Genomic DNA, 14,069 nt, shown 5'->3' with positions numbered 1-14,069 from the left:
ACCAGGTCAAAGCCCCTCTCCAGCCACTCCCCATCATTGAAGTTCCATTTCAGCGAGTAGCTGTGGATATTCTGGGTCCTTTTCCGAAAAAGACACCCAGAGGAAAGCAGTACATACTGACTTTCATGGATTTTGCCACCCGATGGCCGGAAGCAGTAGCTCTAAGCAACACCAGGGCTAAAAGTGTGTGCCAGGCACTAGCAGACATTTTTGCCAGGGTAGGTTGGCCCTCCGACATCCTCACAGATGCAGGGACTAATTTCCTGGCAGGAACTATGAAAAACCTTTGGGAAGCTCATGGGGTAAATCACTTGGTTGCCACTCCTTACCATCATCAAACAAATGGCATGGTGGAGAAGTTTAATGGAACTTTGGGGGCCATGATACGTAAATTCGTAAATGAGCACTCCAATGATTGGGACCTAGTATTGCAGCAGTTGCTCTTTGCCTACAGAGCTGTACCACATCCCAGTTTAGGGTTTTCCCCATTTGAACTTGTATATGGCCGTGAGGTTAAGGGGCCATTGCAGTTGGTGAAGCAGCAATGGGAGGGATTTACATCTTCTCCAGGAACTAACATTCTGGACTTTGTAACCAACCTACAAACCACCCTCCGAACCTCTTTAGCCCTTGCTAGAGAAAACTTACAGGATGCTCAAAAAGAGCAAAAAGCCTGGTATGATAAACATGCCAGAGAGCGTTCCTTCAAAGTAGGAGACCAGGTCATGGTCTTAAGGGCGCTCCAGGCCCATAAAATGGAAGCATCGTGGGATGGGCCATTCACGGTCCAGGAGCGCCTGGGAGCTGTTAATTATCTCATAGCATTCCCCACCTCCAACCGAAAGCCTAAGGTGTACCATATTAATTCTCTAAAGCCCTTTTATTCCAGAGAATTAAAGGTTTGTCAGTTTACAGCCCAGGGAGGAGACGACGCTGAGTGGCCTGAAGGTGTTTACTACGAAGGGAAATGTGCTGGTGGTGTGGAAGAGATGAACCTCTCCATGACCCTTGGGCGTATGCAGCGACAGCAGATCCAGGAGCTGTGCACTAGCTACGCGCCAACGTTCTGAGCCACCCCAGGACTGACTGAACGGGCATACCACTACCACATTGACACAGGTAATGCTCACCCAATTAGGGTCCAACCTTACCGGGTGTCTCCTCAAGCTAAAACTGCTATAGAACGGGAGATCCAGGATATATTACAGATGGGTGTAATCCGCCCCTCTGAAAGTGCATGGGCATCTCCAGTGGTTCTAGTTCCCAAACCAGATGGGGAAATACGTTTTTGTGTGGACTACCGTAAGCTAAATGCTGTAACTTGCCCAGACAACTATCCAATGCCACGCACAGATGAACTATTAGAGAAACTAGGACGGGCCCAGTTCATCTCTACCTTGGACTTAACCAAGGGGTACTGGCAGGTACCGCTAGATGAATCTGCCAAGGAAAGGTCAACCTTCATCACACATCTCGAGCTGTATGAATTTAATGTACTCCCTTTCGGGCTGCGAAATGCACCCGCCACTTTCCAAAGACTTGTAGATGGTCTCCTAGCGGGATTAGGAGAATATGCAGTTGCCTACCTTGACGATGTGGCCATATTTTCGGATTCCTGGGCAGACCACCTGGAACATCTACAAAAAGTCCTTGAGCGCATAAGGGAGGCAGGACTAACTGTTAAGGCTAAGAAGTGTCAAATAGGCCTAAACAGAGGAACTTACCTTGGACACCAGGTCGGTCAAGGAACTATCAGCCCCCTACAGGCCAAAGTGGATGCTATCCAAAAGTGGCCTGTCCCAAAGTCAAAGAAACAGGTTCAATCCTTCTTAGGCTTGGCCGGTTATTACAGACGATTTGTACCGCACTACAGCCAAATCGCTGCCCCACTGACAGACCTAACCAAAAAGAAACAGCCAAATGCTGTTCAGTGGACCGGAAAGTGTCCGAAGGCCTTTAACAAGCTTAAAGCGACACTCATGTCTGACCCTGTACTAAGGGCCCCAGACTTTGACAAACCGTTCCTAGTAACCACAGATGCATCCGAGCGTGGTGTGGGAGCAGTTTTAATGCAGAAAGGACCTGATCAAGAATTCCACCCTGTAGTGTTTCTCAGCAAAAACTGTCTGAGAGGGAAAGCAACTGGTCAGTCACTGAAAAAGAATGTTATGCCATTGTCTACGCTCTAGAAAAGCTACGCCCATATGTTTGGGGACGGCGTTTCCACCTGCAAACCGACCATGCTGCACTAAAGTGGCTTCACACCGTCAAAGAAACTAACAAAAAACTTCTTCGGTGGAGTTTAGCTCTCCAAGATTTTGATTTCGACATCCAACACATCTCAGGAGCTTCTAACAAAGTGACTGATGCACTCTCTCGTGAAAGTTTCCCAGAATCAACTGGTTAAAATCGTCCTTGAGATGTAGAAAATATTGTTAGTCTTTATGTACTTGGTAGTATATTTAGAGATGCATGTGTCTTATTAACTCTGTTTTCCTAAAGCTCCAGGAAGAAATCCCAGCCAGTGTTTCACCCTAGCTGAGATTTGGGGGGCGTGTCATAAATATAAAGGGAAGGGTAAACCCCTTTGAAATCCCTCCTGGCCAGGGGAAAGCTCCTCTCACCTGTAAAGGGTTAAGAAGCTAAAGGTAACCTCGCTGGCACCTGACCAAAATGACCAATGAGGAGACAAGATACTTTCAAAAGCTGGGAGGAGGGAGAGAAACAAAGGGTCTGTGTCTGTCTGTATGCTGGTTTCTGCCAGGGATAGACCAGGAATGGAGCCTTAGAACTTTTAGTAAGTAATCTAGCTAGGTATGTGTTAGATTATGATTTCTTTAAATGGCTGAGAAAAGAATTGTGCTGAATAGAATAACTATTTCTGTCTGTGTATCTTTTTTGTAACTTAAGGTTTTGCCTAGAGGGGTTTTCTATGTTTTTGAATCTAATTACCCTGTAAGATATCTACCATCCTGATTTTACAGGGGGAATTTCTTTATTTCTATTTACTTCTATTTTTTATTAAAAGTCTTCTTGTAAAACACTGAATGCTTTTTCATTGTTCTCAGATCCAAGGGTTTGGGTCTGTGGTCACCTAAGCAAATTGGTGAGGCTTTTTACCAAACCTTGTCCAGGAAGTGGGGTGCAAGGTTTTGGGAAGTATTTTGGGGGGAAGGACGCGTCCAAACAGCTCTTCCCCAGTAACCAGTATTAGTTTGGTGGTGGTAGCGGCCAGTCCAAGGATAACGGGTGTAATATTTTGTACCTTGGGGAAGTTTTTGACCTAAGCTGGTAAAGATAAGCTTAGGAGGTTTTTCATGCAGGTCCCCACATCTGTACCCTAGAGTTCAGAGTGGGGGAGGAACCTTGACACATGTGCTTTCATTACAAGGTCGCATTTTGCCTCTTATTGAGGGTATGCCGGTTTGGTGTGAGAGATCACTCACGCAGGGCTGGGCAACAGAATTCGGCTTGCAGGCAGCCATGGTAAGCCACAGTCTTTTGGCTTCTTTAACCTTCATGTGCAAATGGTTTCAAACAGCAGCGCCCTCATTTCCCATATGATGTAGCCGTTGGGTTGGCCATTAAAAATGGGTTGGCAATTTAAAAGGAGGGGCTGCAGTTTCCGGGTTCACGTGCAGCAGAAACCCAACTAACTCTTCCCCCCCCACCCCCACCCCCCATAATTGTCTGGGATGATGGCTTCACCCCTCCCCCCACCGCGTGGCTAACAGCGGGGAAGATTTCTGTTCAGCCACAGGCAAAGAGCCTAGCAGGAGCAGGTACCTCTGAATGCCTGCTTACTAAAACCACCCTATTTCAACCAGGTGACCATGAATGATCTCACTCTCCTGAGGGGAACACAGAGAGATAAAGAACTGATGTTGTTTGAATGCAAGCAAACACTGGGATCATACGCTGCAATGCTTTGTTCTACAATGATTCCCAACTACGTGCTACTGGCCTGGTGTGGTAAAGTGTCCTATCATGGAGGACGGAATAAGGCTGCCCTCCCCAGAAACCTTTTGCAAAGGCTTTGGGAGTACATCCAAGGGAGCTTTGCGGAGATGTCCCTGGAGGATTTCCGCTCCATCCCCAGACACGTTAACAGACTTTTCCAGTAGCTGTACTGGCAGCGAATGTCAGGGCAAATTAATCATTAAACACGCTTGCTTTTAAACCATGTATAATATTTACAAAGGTACACTCACCAGAGGTCCCTTCTCCGCCTTCAGGGTCTGGGAGCCCACCTTGGGTGGGTTCGAGGGCTACTGGGTCCAGATCCAGGGTGATAAATAGATCCTGGCTGTTGGGGAAACCGGTTTCTCCGCTTCCTTGTTGTGAGCTATCTACAATCTCCTCACCATTATCATCTTCCTCACTCCCAAAACCCGTGTCCATGTTGCCTCCCACTCCTTGGACAGAGTCAAAGCACAGGGTTGGGGTAGTGATGGCTGCACCCCGTAGAATGGCATGCAGCTCATCATGTCTGGGGCTCTGAACCGGAGAGGCCGTTTGCCTCTCTGGTTTTTTGGTAGGCTTGCCTGAGTTCCTTAATTTTCACGAGGCACTGATGCAGGTCCCTGTTATAGTCTCTGTCCTTCCTGCCATTGGAGCTTTCTTTTTTGAAATATTATGGCATTTCATCTTTTTGAATGGAGTTCTGCCAGCACAGATTCGTCTCCCCGCTGGAGCTCTTCGGCGATTCTGGGACTGCCTGGTCTCCTGTGATGATGAGCTCTGCATGGTGACCTGTGCAGGTGAGCTCGCCATGCTGGCCAAACAGGAAATGAGATTCAAAAGTTCACAGGTCTTTTTCTGGATACCTGGCCAGTGCATCTGAGTTGAGAGCGCTGTCCAGAGCGGTCACAACTGAGCACTCTGGGATAGCTCCTAGAGGCCAATACCTTTGAATTGCATCCACAGTACCCCAAATTCAACCAGGCAAGGCCGATTTCAGTGCTAATCCCATCGTCAGGGGTGGAGTAAAGAAATCAATTTTAAGATCCCTTTAAGTAAAAAAAAAAAAAAAAGGGCTTCGTCGTGTGGACGTGTGCAGGGTTAAATTGAGATAACGCTGCTAAATTCAACCTAAACTCGTAGGGTAGACCAGGCCTTAGATTCAAGGAGCTTAGTCTATCTTAACAAAAAGCATGTTAAGGGCTGACTTGATTACTGTCTTTAAGTACCCTCTTGAAGGGGAACAATATTTAATAATGGGCTCTTCAAATCTAGCAGAGAGAGGTATAACACATTGGCTGGATGTTGAAGCTAGTCAAATACAGACCGAAATAAGGCATATTTTTTAATGGTGATAGTAATTAACCACTGGAACAATTCACCAAGGGTCATGGTGGATTCTCAATCACCGACAATTTTTAAATCAAGGTTGGTTGTTTTTCTAAAAGATCTGCTGTAGGGATTATTTTGGAGAAGTTCTATTGTTCCCATTCCTTTTTTTGTTAAATATTTCCTGAATTGCTAACCACAAGGGATTTGGGATCTCAGTTCTCCCACCCTGTCCAATTTTAAAGTATACACTGACAGTGTTAAGGCTATCACTTCCCACTGCTCCCTTCTGAATCTCATATGGTACAGGGACATAGACACTAGAACTGTTCCTGTGCTTCATCTCGCCTACACTCTCAGTATGCTGCCTCCTTCTTTCCATCAAATTTCTCTGAAAATAAGTCTTGTCTCACCTAAGTAACTGACTGTTTTCAGAACTGATTTAGCTGTACCCACTGCTGACCCCTGTCTATGCTAGTGAAGTTTATAGTCATAATCCAGCACCGGTGGAGTCCCACCAATAGTAGCTGTAATATAGATAGGACTCATGGGAGCAAGGCCGGAGGTTAACACTGCATCTTGTAAGGACTTAATTCTACTTTAATGGAAGTAAAGGGCAAACTTTTCAATGACTTCTATGCTGCAGGATCAGAACCTGAATGTATTGCACCAGTGGTGAATTATGGCTCTGAAATTGGTTAATGTAGACAGGCCATGTTGTGAGCAATGGGTAAATTTCCTGGTGTTGACCAGGCATTGGAATGATGGCCCTTACGATGTTCTTACGAAGAGATTTGCATGCGTCTGGGTTTGCGCAGCACTCTGTGTGCAAGGAACCTGAAGCTAGAGCTGTGTTTTCTGGAGCGCTGGCAGTGGAGCTATTTCTGTCTCCGTTTTGTTACTAGTTTTACTGCTTTGTCCATCTTCGTTTAACAGGAACAATGTGCATGTGGTACATGAAAATAAGCAAGGCAGCAATATCTTGAATCTAAAGTACACTTATTACTTTCCCACCAAAAAACTAAACTAGTCCCAACGCCCAAACCCTTTGTGACTATTTGGGAAAGGGGGCAATTGGATGACAGAAAATATGCATGTCAGACATCAAATCAGTCTTTTGTGAAGTGCAAGAAATATAAATGAATAAAACAATGGAGTTAATTAAAACTCAGTTGGTTATTAAACACTAAATTAAAATGACAGTGAAAGAACAGCCTTAGGTGTGTGACTATGCATTTCAAAGCGTTACATTTAATGTTTATGCAAAAGTAAGTCTTTTTATATTTTAAAAAGTGATTAGCACCTTGGTAGTACAGCTCTCAAGATTTTTTTTCTTGGTAACACTGCATAAGATTTTAAGGTTTTGTTTTAAAAATTTGACCTACTTTAAAAAAAAAGTTCTGCTTAACACCAGCATAATATATTCCCTCTGTTTTGCAAGTACCTTTGGGTAATGTAGAGAAAAGTAATCTCATCTAGGAGTGTAAATGGACCTTATCACATTTAAAGATTTAGTTTATTCACTACTTCTGCCTAATTTAGCCCTCGGATACAGACCTGTGTTTAATGATACTAAATTTTAATAATACTACATTCTATCAACTGGAGGTACTTTACCAGCAAACTTTGGCTGATTAAAAAAAAAGGCCTTCCCTTGAAGTCAGATGGCATGACTTAGTAAAGCTTAATCAGTCTCTTTTTGTTACAAAGACAAGTTTTCACTTACTTTTTTAGAAGGTCATAACACAGTGTAGTTAGCTGAGTATCGATGTTTAAGGCCTAGGGTTGCCAACTTTCTGATTGCAGAAAACTGAAAACCCATGCCCCATCCCTTGCCCCTTCCCTGAGGCCCCACCCCTGCCCCTTCTCCGAGGTCCCATCCCTGATCACTCCATCCCCCCTCCCTCCATTGCTCACTCTCCCCCACCCTTGCTCACTCGCTCATTTTCACCAGACTGGGACAGGGGGTTGAGGGGCAGGAGGGAGTGAGGGCTTTGGCTGGGGGTGCGGGCTCTGGGGTGGGGCCAGGGATGAGGGGTTTGGAGTGCAGGAGGGGGCTACGGACTGGGGCTGAGGGGTTTGGAGTGCAGGAGGGGGCTCAGAGCTGGGGAAGAGGGTTGGGATATGGGAGGGAGTGTGGGTGCAGGCTCTGGGCAGTGCTTACCTTGGGCGGCTCCCTGGATGTAGCCAGTACGTCTCTGCGGCTCCTAGGCAAAGGCATGGCCAGGCATCTCTGCACACTGCCCCTGCCTGCAGGTGCCGCCCCTGCAGCTCCCTTTGGCCATGATTCCTGGCCAATGGGAGCTGTGGAGCCAGCACTCAGGGCGGTGGCAGCGCACAGGGCTCCCTGGCTTTCCCAGAGCCTAGGAGCCAGAGTGGGGACATGCCACCAGCTCTGCGAGCTGCGTAGAGCCAGGGAAGGCATGGAGCCTGCCTTAGGCCCGCTGCGCAGCTGACTGGACTTTTAGCGGCCCAGTCACAGGTGCTGACTGGAGCCGCCAGGGTCCCTTTTCGATCGGGCGTTTCAGGTGAAAACCAGATGCCCAGCAACACTAGTAGGGCCCCAGAAGACCAAAATTAGTACCTCTGCCTCTGTGTGGGTTAACCTATCCATTTGCAAACTCTGCCTGCCACAAAAGGTAAAATCAACACCACACAGCTTCACATCAGTGGGCTGCAAAGGTGCTTGGAAAAGGAGATCTCATAAGCGAACACCATTGAGCATAAAAATCAATTTTTTAATTTAAATTGGATCTTTGAAATTTGTTTAATTTTTTTATTTAAATAAAATATAGGTTTATTTTTAATAATCTGTTTTAAATTACTTTTGACAACCCATTTTAAGGCCTAAATAATTTAAATTAAATACAAAAAGTAATATTAAGCAGTACATATTTTCTGCCAAGTTTTAAAGAAAGTCAGACCACTGAACTACTGGAAGTCACTGACTAAGAACCTGGAAACAGAGTTTGTTGAAGTGTTAAACCAACTTTTGACATCAGTACCCTCTCCTGCAGAGATCTTCTTCAGCTCTGGAAAACATTCTCTATGTGACTGCTGAATACAAGGTGGAGCAGATTGTTTAACAAACTCCCCCCAGCTGCCTCCCGCTCTCACTTTTATTCTCCCCCACCCTTTGACTGGAGGGGTGTTAATGGGCCACTTCACCTTGAATGGGCTCTTGAAATATGTGTTAAGTACTTAGGCTAAACAATCTGTTCCATCTTGTATTTAGCTGTGACACTATGAGCCCTGGTCAATGCTACAAGGTTAGGTCGACGCAAGGCAGTTTACATCAACCTAATTCTAAGGTATGTCTACACTGCACACCTTACAATGGTGCAGTGTGCCACCACAGCTGCACCATTGTAAGATAGGCAGTGTAGCCACTCTTTGTTGCCAGGAGAGAGCTCTCCTGATGACAAAATAAAATCACCCCAACAAGGGGCTGTCCACACCGGTGCTTTTTATTGTTAAAACTTTTGTCTTTCAGGGGGTGTTTTTTTCACGCCCGAGTGACAAGAGTTTTAACGACAAAAGTGCAGTGTAGACATAGCCTAAGTGTCTACATTAAAATTTCACTCCAGTATAATTCGCCCATGACACTGACTTAATAACTCCACCTCCATGAGAGGTGTAGAGTCATTGTCAATGTACTTAGGTCAACTCAGTGTCTATATAGACACTGTGTTGCTTACATTGACTGTTGCTGGCTTTTAGAATCAATCCCATGATGTCTGACACTGACAATTCAATTTGTGCAAGCGCTCCTGGTAAGGATGTACATCACTGACAGAAGGAGGTAGTCCTGGGGGAATTCTGCACCAAAAACTTTAAAATTCTGTGCACAATATTTTAAAATTCTGCAAAATTCTGCATACTTTATTTGTCAAAATAACACAATATAATCACAGCAGTTTCAATTAATTTGGTAATTTATTTCAAATACCTATCAGCAAGTATGTCTGTAACAATACAGACAACAAAAGATGCTCCCCGGGGTAGAGAGTTAAAGAAACCCCTATGACAATCCAGTTCCTGTTTCTCTGTTATGCTTTTGTTGGATGCCTCAGTCTGGTTGTGTCACATGTCAGCTGGGTATGTTTTGGAGAGAACTCTGCCCCTCTGCTATCAAACACCTGCACTCCATACTCCCCAGGGCCCAATTGTGCCCCTGCCCCCCGAGCCCAGACACTTACATCCACCCCCATTCCGGACACCGGCACATCCATCCCCCCAAAGAGCCCAGCTGCAGGGCACCCCCCGCCCCAGCCCAGACACCCACATCTCCTGCCCCCCTCCATCCAGAACCTAGGGATCCAGAGAAAGAAACAGCCTGATGCTGGATCCAAGGCTTGTACAGCATTTCCTGCACATTGCCTCCTTCCTTCAGGATGTGCCTGGAACCACAGCTGCAGCTCCCCCTCCCGCTCTCCTGGACAGTGTCCTGGCTCTGCTGGGTCCAGCGGCCCCTAGTGGTGGCCAGCAGCTCTGCAGCACCAATTCTGTGGAGAAAAATGAAATTCTGCACACAGTACATTAATTCTGTGCAAATTCTGCATTGCGCAGTGGCATGCAATTCCCTCAGGCGTACAAAGTATAGACACACACAAATAATGTAACTACTGCTGTAGCTGTATGCTGATGTAAGTTATGTCAACTTAATTTTGTAGTGTAGATATGCCCTGAGTATGTTTTCCAGACCTAAAGAAGAGCTCCATATAAGCTCGAAAGCTTGTCTCTCTTACCAGCAGTAGCTGGTCTGATAAAAGAATTTGCCTCATCCACCTTGTCTCTCTAATTCTGTTTCTAAATTTTCAGCTGTGAAGAGCCTGAAGACCTTTTAAAATTTCTTCCATATCAAAGCAGCCAAGGAAGAATTGTCTTAGTTATTACATTGTGGTAGACCTACCAATCACCAATATAATTCAAATAAATCTGTATTAGCCTAGGTAGATTCTAGGCTATACAGTACACTTAAAATGCTACAGTGGCACAGCTGCAGCTGTGTTGAGGTAGTGTCGTAAGCGTAGAGACTTACTACAGTGACGGGAGGGGTTCTCCTGTTGCTGTATGTAATTCACCCCCTCAAGAGGTGGTAGCGAGGCTGAAGGAAAAACTATTCTGTCAACCTACTGCTGCCAACACCGGGGGTTAGGTTAGTTTAACTATGTCCCTCAGGGGTGTGGATATTTCAGACCCCTGAGAGACATAGCTATGCAGATGTCACTGTTCGTTGTAAACCAGCTCTGTGACTCCACTCCTGGGTTGAAAGGTGTAAGGAAGTACTTGGTCTGGCTTTGCATATTTGCTGCCAAGAGAGATACCGCTTGGAACCAAAAGCAACCTCCCGGGGTTCTTGACCTTAGATGCTTATGAAGCAGCAAAAGGCAAACTATAATTTCCATTAAGAGGCACATAAACCTTGTAGTTTAGTTTAGCTTTTTTGACTGTATAAATAAAAATATCAGTCTTGCTTATAGTGGCAGCCTTTTTTATAGTGAATGGTTATCATACTTGACATCAAGTCTAAAGTTTTAATGCCTGATTGAATAAAACAAGAAGGCAAAATTAATGAAGAAAAGGCCAATACTTCCCTCTTAGGACAGTCAAGTAAATTTAATAATTAGGTCCAATTAAAGTAATATGCCTATTGTTTTCAACATCCGTTTAAATACTGGTATTTCCTTGCTACAGTTAGAAAAGACAAAAAAGATGTCAACACTACAGCTTATGTCAGCATAATTTATGTTGCACAGGTTGTGAATAAACCACCCCCAAGCGATATAAATTACACCGAGATTAGCACCGGTGTGGACAGCACTGTGTTCGCAGGAGAGCTTCTCCCACCGACATACCTACTGCCTCTTGCAGAGGTGGTTTTATTATGTCGGCGGGAGAGCTCTCTCCCATTGGTGTAGAGTGCCTTCACCTGCATCAGTGCAGCTGCTCGCGTTGCCAATCCTCCAGGATTAGAGATTAATCGTGAATTAAAAATTATGTCATGTGACTAAATCTCCAGGAATACGTCCAACCAAAACTGGGAACCTTAGCAGCTGCACCACTGCAGCGTTCTATGTGTAGACAAGCCCTACTTTTCCGCGTAGGTGTTTTCTGAAATGATTTTTATGACAAGAAATACCATTTTGACAAGGATATCACTTCTAATTTGTAGTAAGTAATTAAAATAAACGCTAAGATCTATCACAGTATTATTTTCCATTGTGGAATATGGTTAAAATGATCATTTTCTCTCTTGAGCTGAAAGTCACAAGACTGAATTTTGGGGTTTTATTTTGTATAGCCATTGTTAGCATATCCACTATTTTGCATAATAGCTCTTGTTTCTTATGGATTTGTGTGAGGCTGCTACATTTAAAATGCTTTTGGGGGGAACATAATGTCAACTGTTCATTCAGGTAGAGAAAGTTGACTATAATCAAAATTGTGTTTCATGTTCCTGTACTTAGTGTTTTTCTTACTTTGCGCTAAAATGGATTTAGATGGAAAATGTTTGGGATGCATTACAGAAGCCTCTTATGAGAAGCATCTTAACTACCCAGAACGATTTGGACGCCTGCAGAGGGGTCATTCTACGGTATCCCCCACCATGTATTGGAATAGACTTTGGGGCTATGGTAAGTAATGTAAATACATTTTAACACAGGACACAAGTGTTTGACAAATATATTTTTTCTCTTTGCATTGGATTTTCTCCTCTGAGACCAAGATATGGTATTCTAAGATCATTCATCCATACTGTAAAGCAATTTCATGCTCGGTAATGAGAATGAATGAAGCAAGTTTAAAAAAAATAGTCCAGTGTTGATGGTTTTTAATTTTCTGTTGCTTGTTTTTACTATATTTTAAAATAGTAATATAGCTGTCACTACTAACATTTTATTTTCGCAAGCTAATTGCTTAGAATGAGACGGCAATCTTATAAATTAATGTTTTTTGCTCACAAATACCACAGAGAGTAAAAAAGAGGGCTTCTAGATTAGGCAGAAGTAAATGTTCAGTTATGAGTGAGTTTTCCAAATGTGACCAGCTAATTTTGGATATGTAGGAAAACTTATTCTGGACAACAGATTTGTTGTGTTTCACTTGAGGGAATAAGTTGTCATTACATAAGGATGCTGAGGCTATATCAAAGTTGGCAGCTACACAATTCTCTGGCAACAACTGCAAAGTGTGAGATTGCTGTTCTGGAGTATACCTGCAGTATTATCAAATTATACCTTCACTCTTGTCAAGACAAACTCGTACGAAATGCAGTAAGTTCAGGGGAAATACTTGACACGTTATCAAATGTTTGGCTTAATTTTTGATAGGACTTTCCCATTCTTATTGTGGGAAATTATTCAGGAGTGCAACTGAAAATGAGATTTTTTTTTTTGGGCTGACCAGTAGCACAGTCCAGTTAAATTAGGGCCCTATTCTGCAAGGTGCTAAGCACCATCACCCTATCATTCTGCTCAGTGGGAGTTTTGGCAGAGCCAGAAATGTAGGATCAGGCCTACGATGGATATGTCTGAGAGGGTTTGTATTTATATGGCACATTTTCATAGTTACTTGAACTGCAAGATAATATATCAAATTTCAGACTGTCTGAGAACAACAGACATGAGTAAAATTTTTGTATGATTGTGCACACTAGGATGATATATGTTGGGAATAATTTACTGTTTCTGCGTTGTTGTGTGTTTTATTTTTGATTACTTATTCTTAGGTATTTTTTTTTTAATTTTGTGATTGACTTCTGAATTTTTAACAAATGTGTTGTATTATAAATTACCTGAGAATATTTTCTCAGTCCATTCACAAGCAAATATATTGCTCAGTAACTTGATTTGTATTGCTTGGAGTACACCTCAGTAATTCCTAATTCCTTACCAATAAAATTCACTTATGCTCTTCAATAGCTGGAAACACCCAAGGGCCACCCATTTATAGATATTTCTTTCATTTAGCCGTGCAGTTGTTTTTATGTTATTAAGCATTATTAAGCAGCTTTTCTGAGAGCTTAAAAAATTTAACCCGTTGGCATAAAATGCTGTTATAATTCAGTTATAAAAGCACATACAAATTTGGCTATCTGAAAATAGCTCGAGAGAGAAGTCTAGAAGAAAAACACTCTATATACCTAAGCAAGGAAGTAGTAAAAATTTAGCTCTATTCAGAAGATCATGCAACTGTAGTCATTGTTATAGACCAGGGATATTTTACTAGTACTGAAAATGTCACCTAGTGGAACGATCTATTAAAATGATACATGGCGATAGTACTAGCTAAAATGTAGCTTCCATGGATTATGGGCCTAATCCTGTTCTTAGTGAAGTCTCTGGCAAATCCCCGCTGACGATGCCCTGTACAGGCTACAGGAGCTCTCTCTGTGCACACTTGATCGCTATAATACTGCTGTGCACTTACATAGTGCTTTCACTCCAATGATCTCAAAGTACTTTATCAACATGAATGAGTTAAGCCTTCCACACCTTTGTTAAACAGTTGAGGAAAATGAGGCACAAAGAGATTAAGGGCTAGAGTTTACCTTTAGGTACTGTCCTGAACAAGGGATAGTGTGTAAACCCCAAAAGTAGCACTGGTAGTCACTGGGCCTCAGAGATGTAACTGAATCACATTTGCTCCCAGGGAATATTAATTTTCTGCTGAACTGTACCAGTAATTAATGACCGTGCTCTCTGTGTTGGCTCAACTACAATGGCCAGCAGATTAGAGGCATTGAACCAAAACTGTACTTCACCCCCCCCCATTCC

The 14,069-nt window shown here is 43.5% G+C and overlaps 1 protein-coding gene across 1 annotated transcript in view; it reads left to right on the top strand.

Moving 5' to 3' along the window:
* HDAC9 (histone deacetylase 9) overlaps positions 1-14,069 on the top strand; it is a 704,858-nt gene that overhangs the window by 136,661 nt on the left and 554,128 nt on the right. The window contains exon 3 of the mRNA XM_073333773.2: positions 11,793-11,927. Coding sequence (XP_073189874.1) covers positions 11,793-11,927 — 135 coding nt within the window. The remainder of the gene's footprint in view (positions 1-11,792; positions 11,928-14,069) is intronic.

The sequence above is a fragment of the Lepidochelys kempii genome, chromosome 2 (genome assembly GCF_965140285.1).
Source record: "Lepidochelys kempii isolate rLepKem1 chromosome 2, rLepKem1.hap1, whole genome shotgun sequence".
NCBI lineage: Eukaryota > Metazoa > Chordata > Testudines > Cheloniidae > Lepidochelys > Lepidochelys kempii.
Note: the sequence above shows the minus strand (reverse complement) of the source record. Positions and strands in the feature narration are given on the sequence as shown.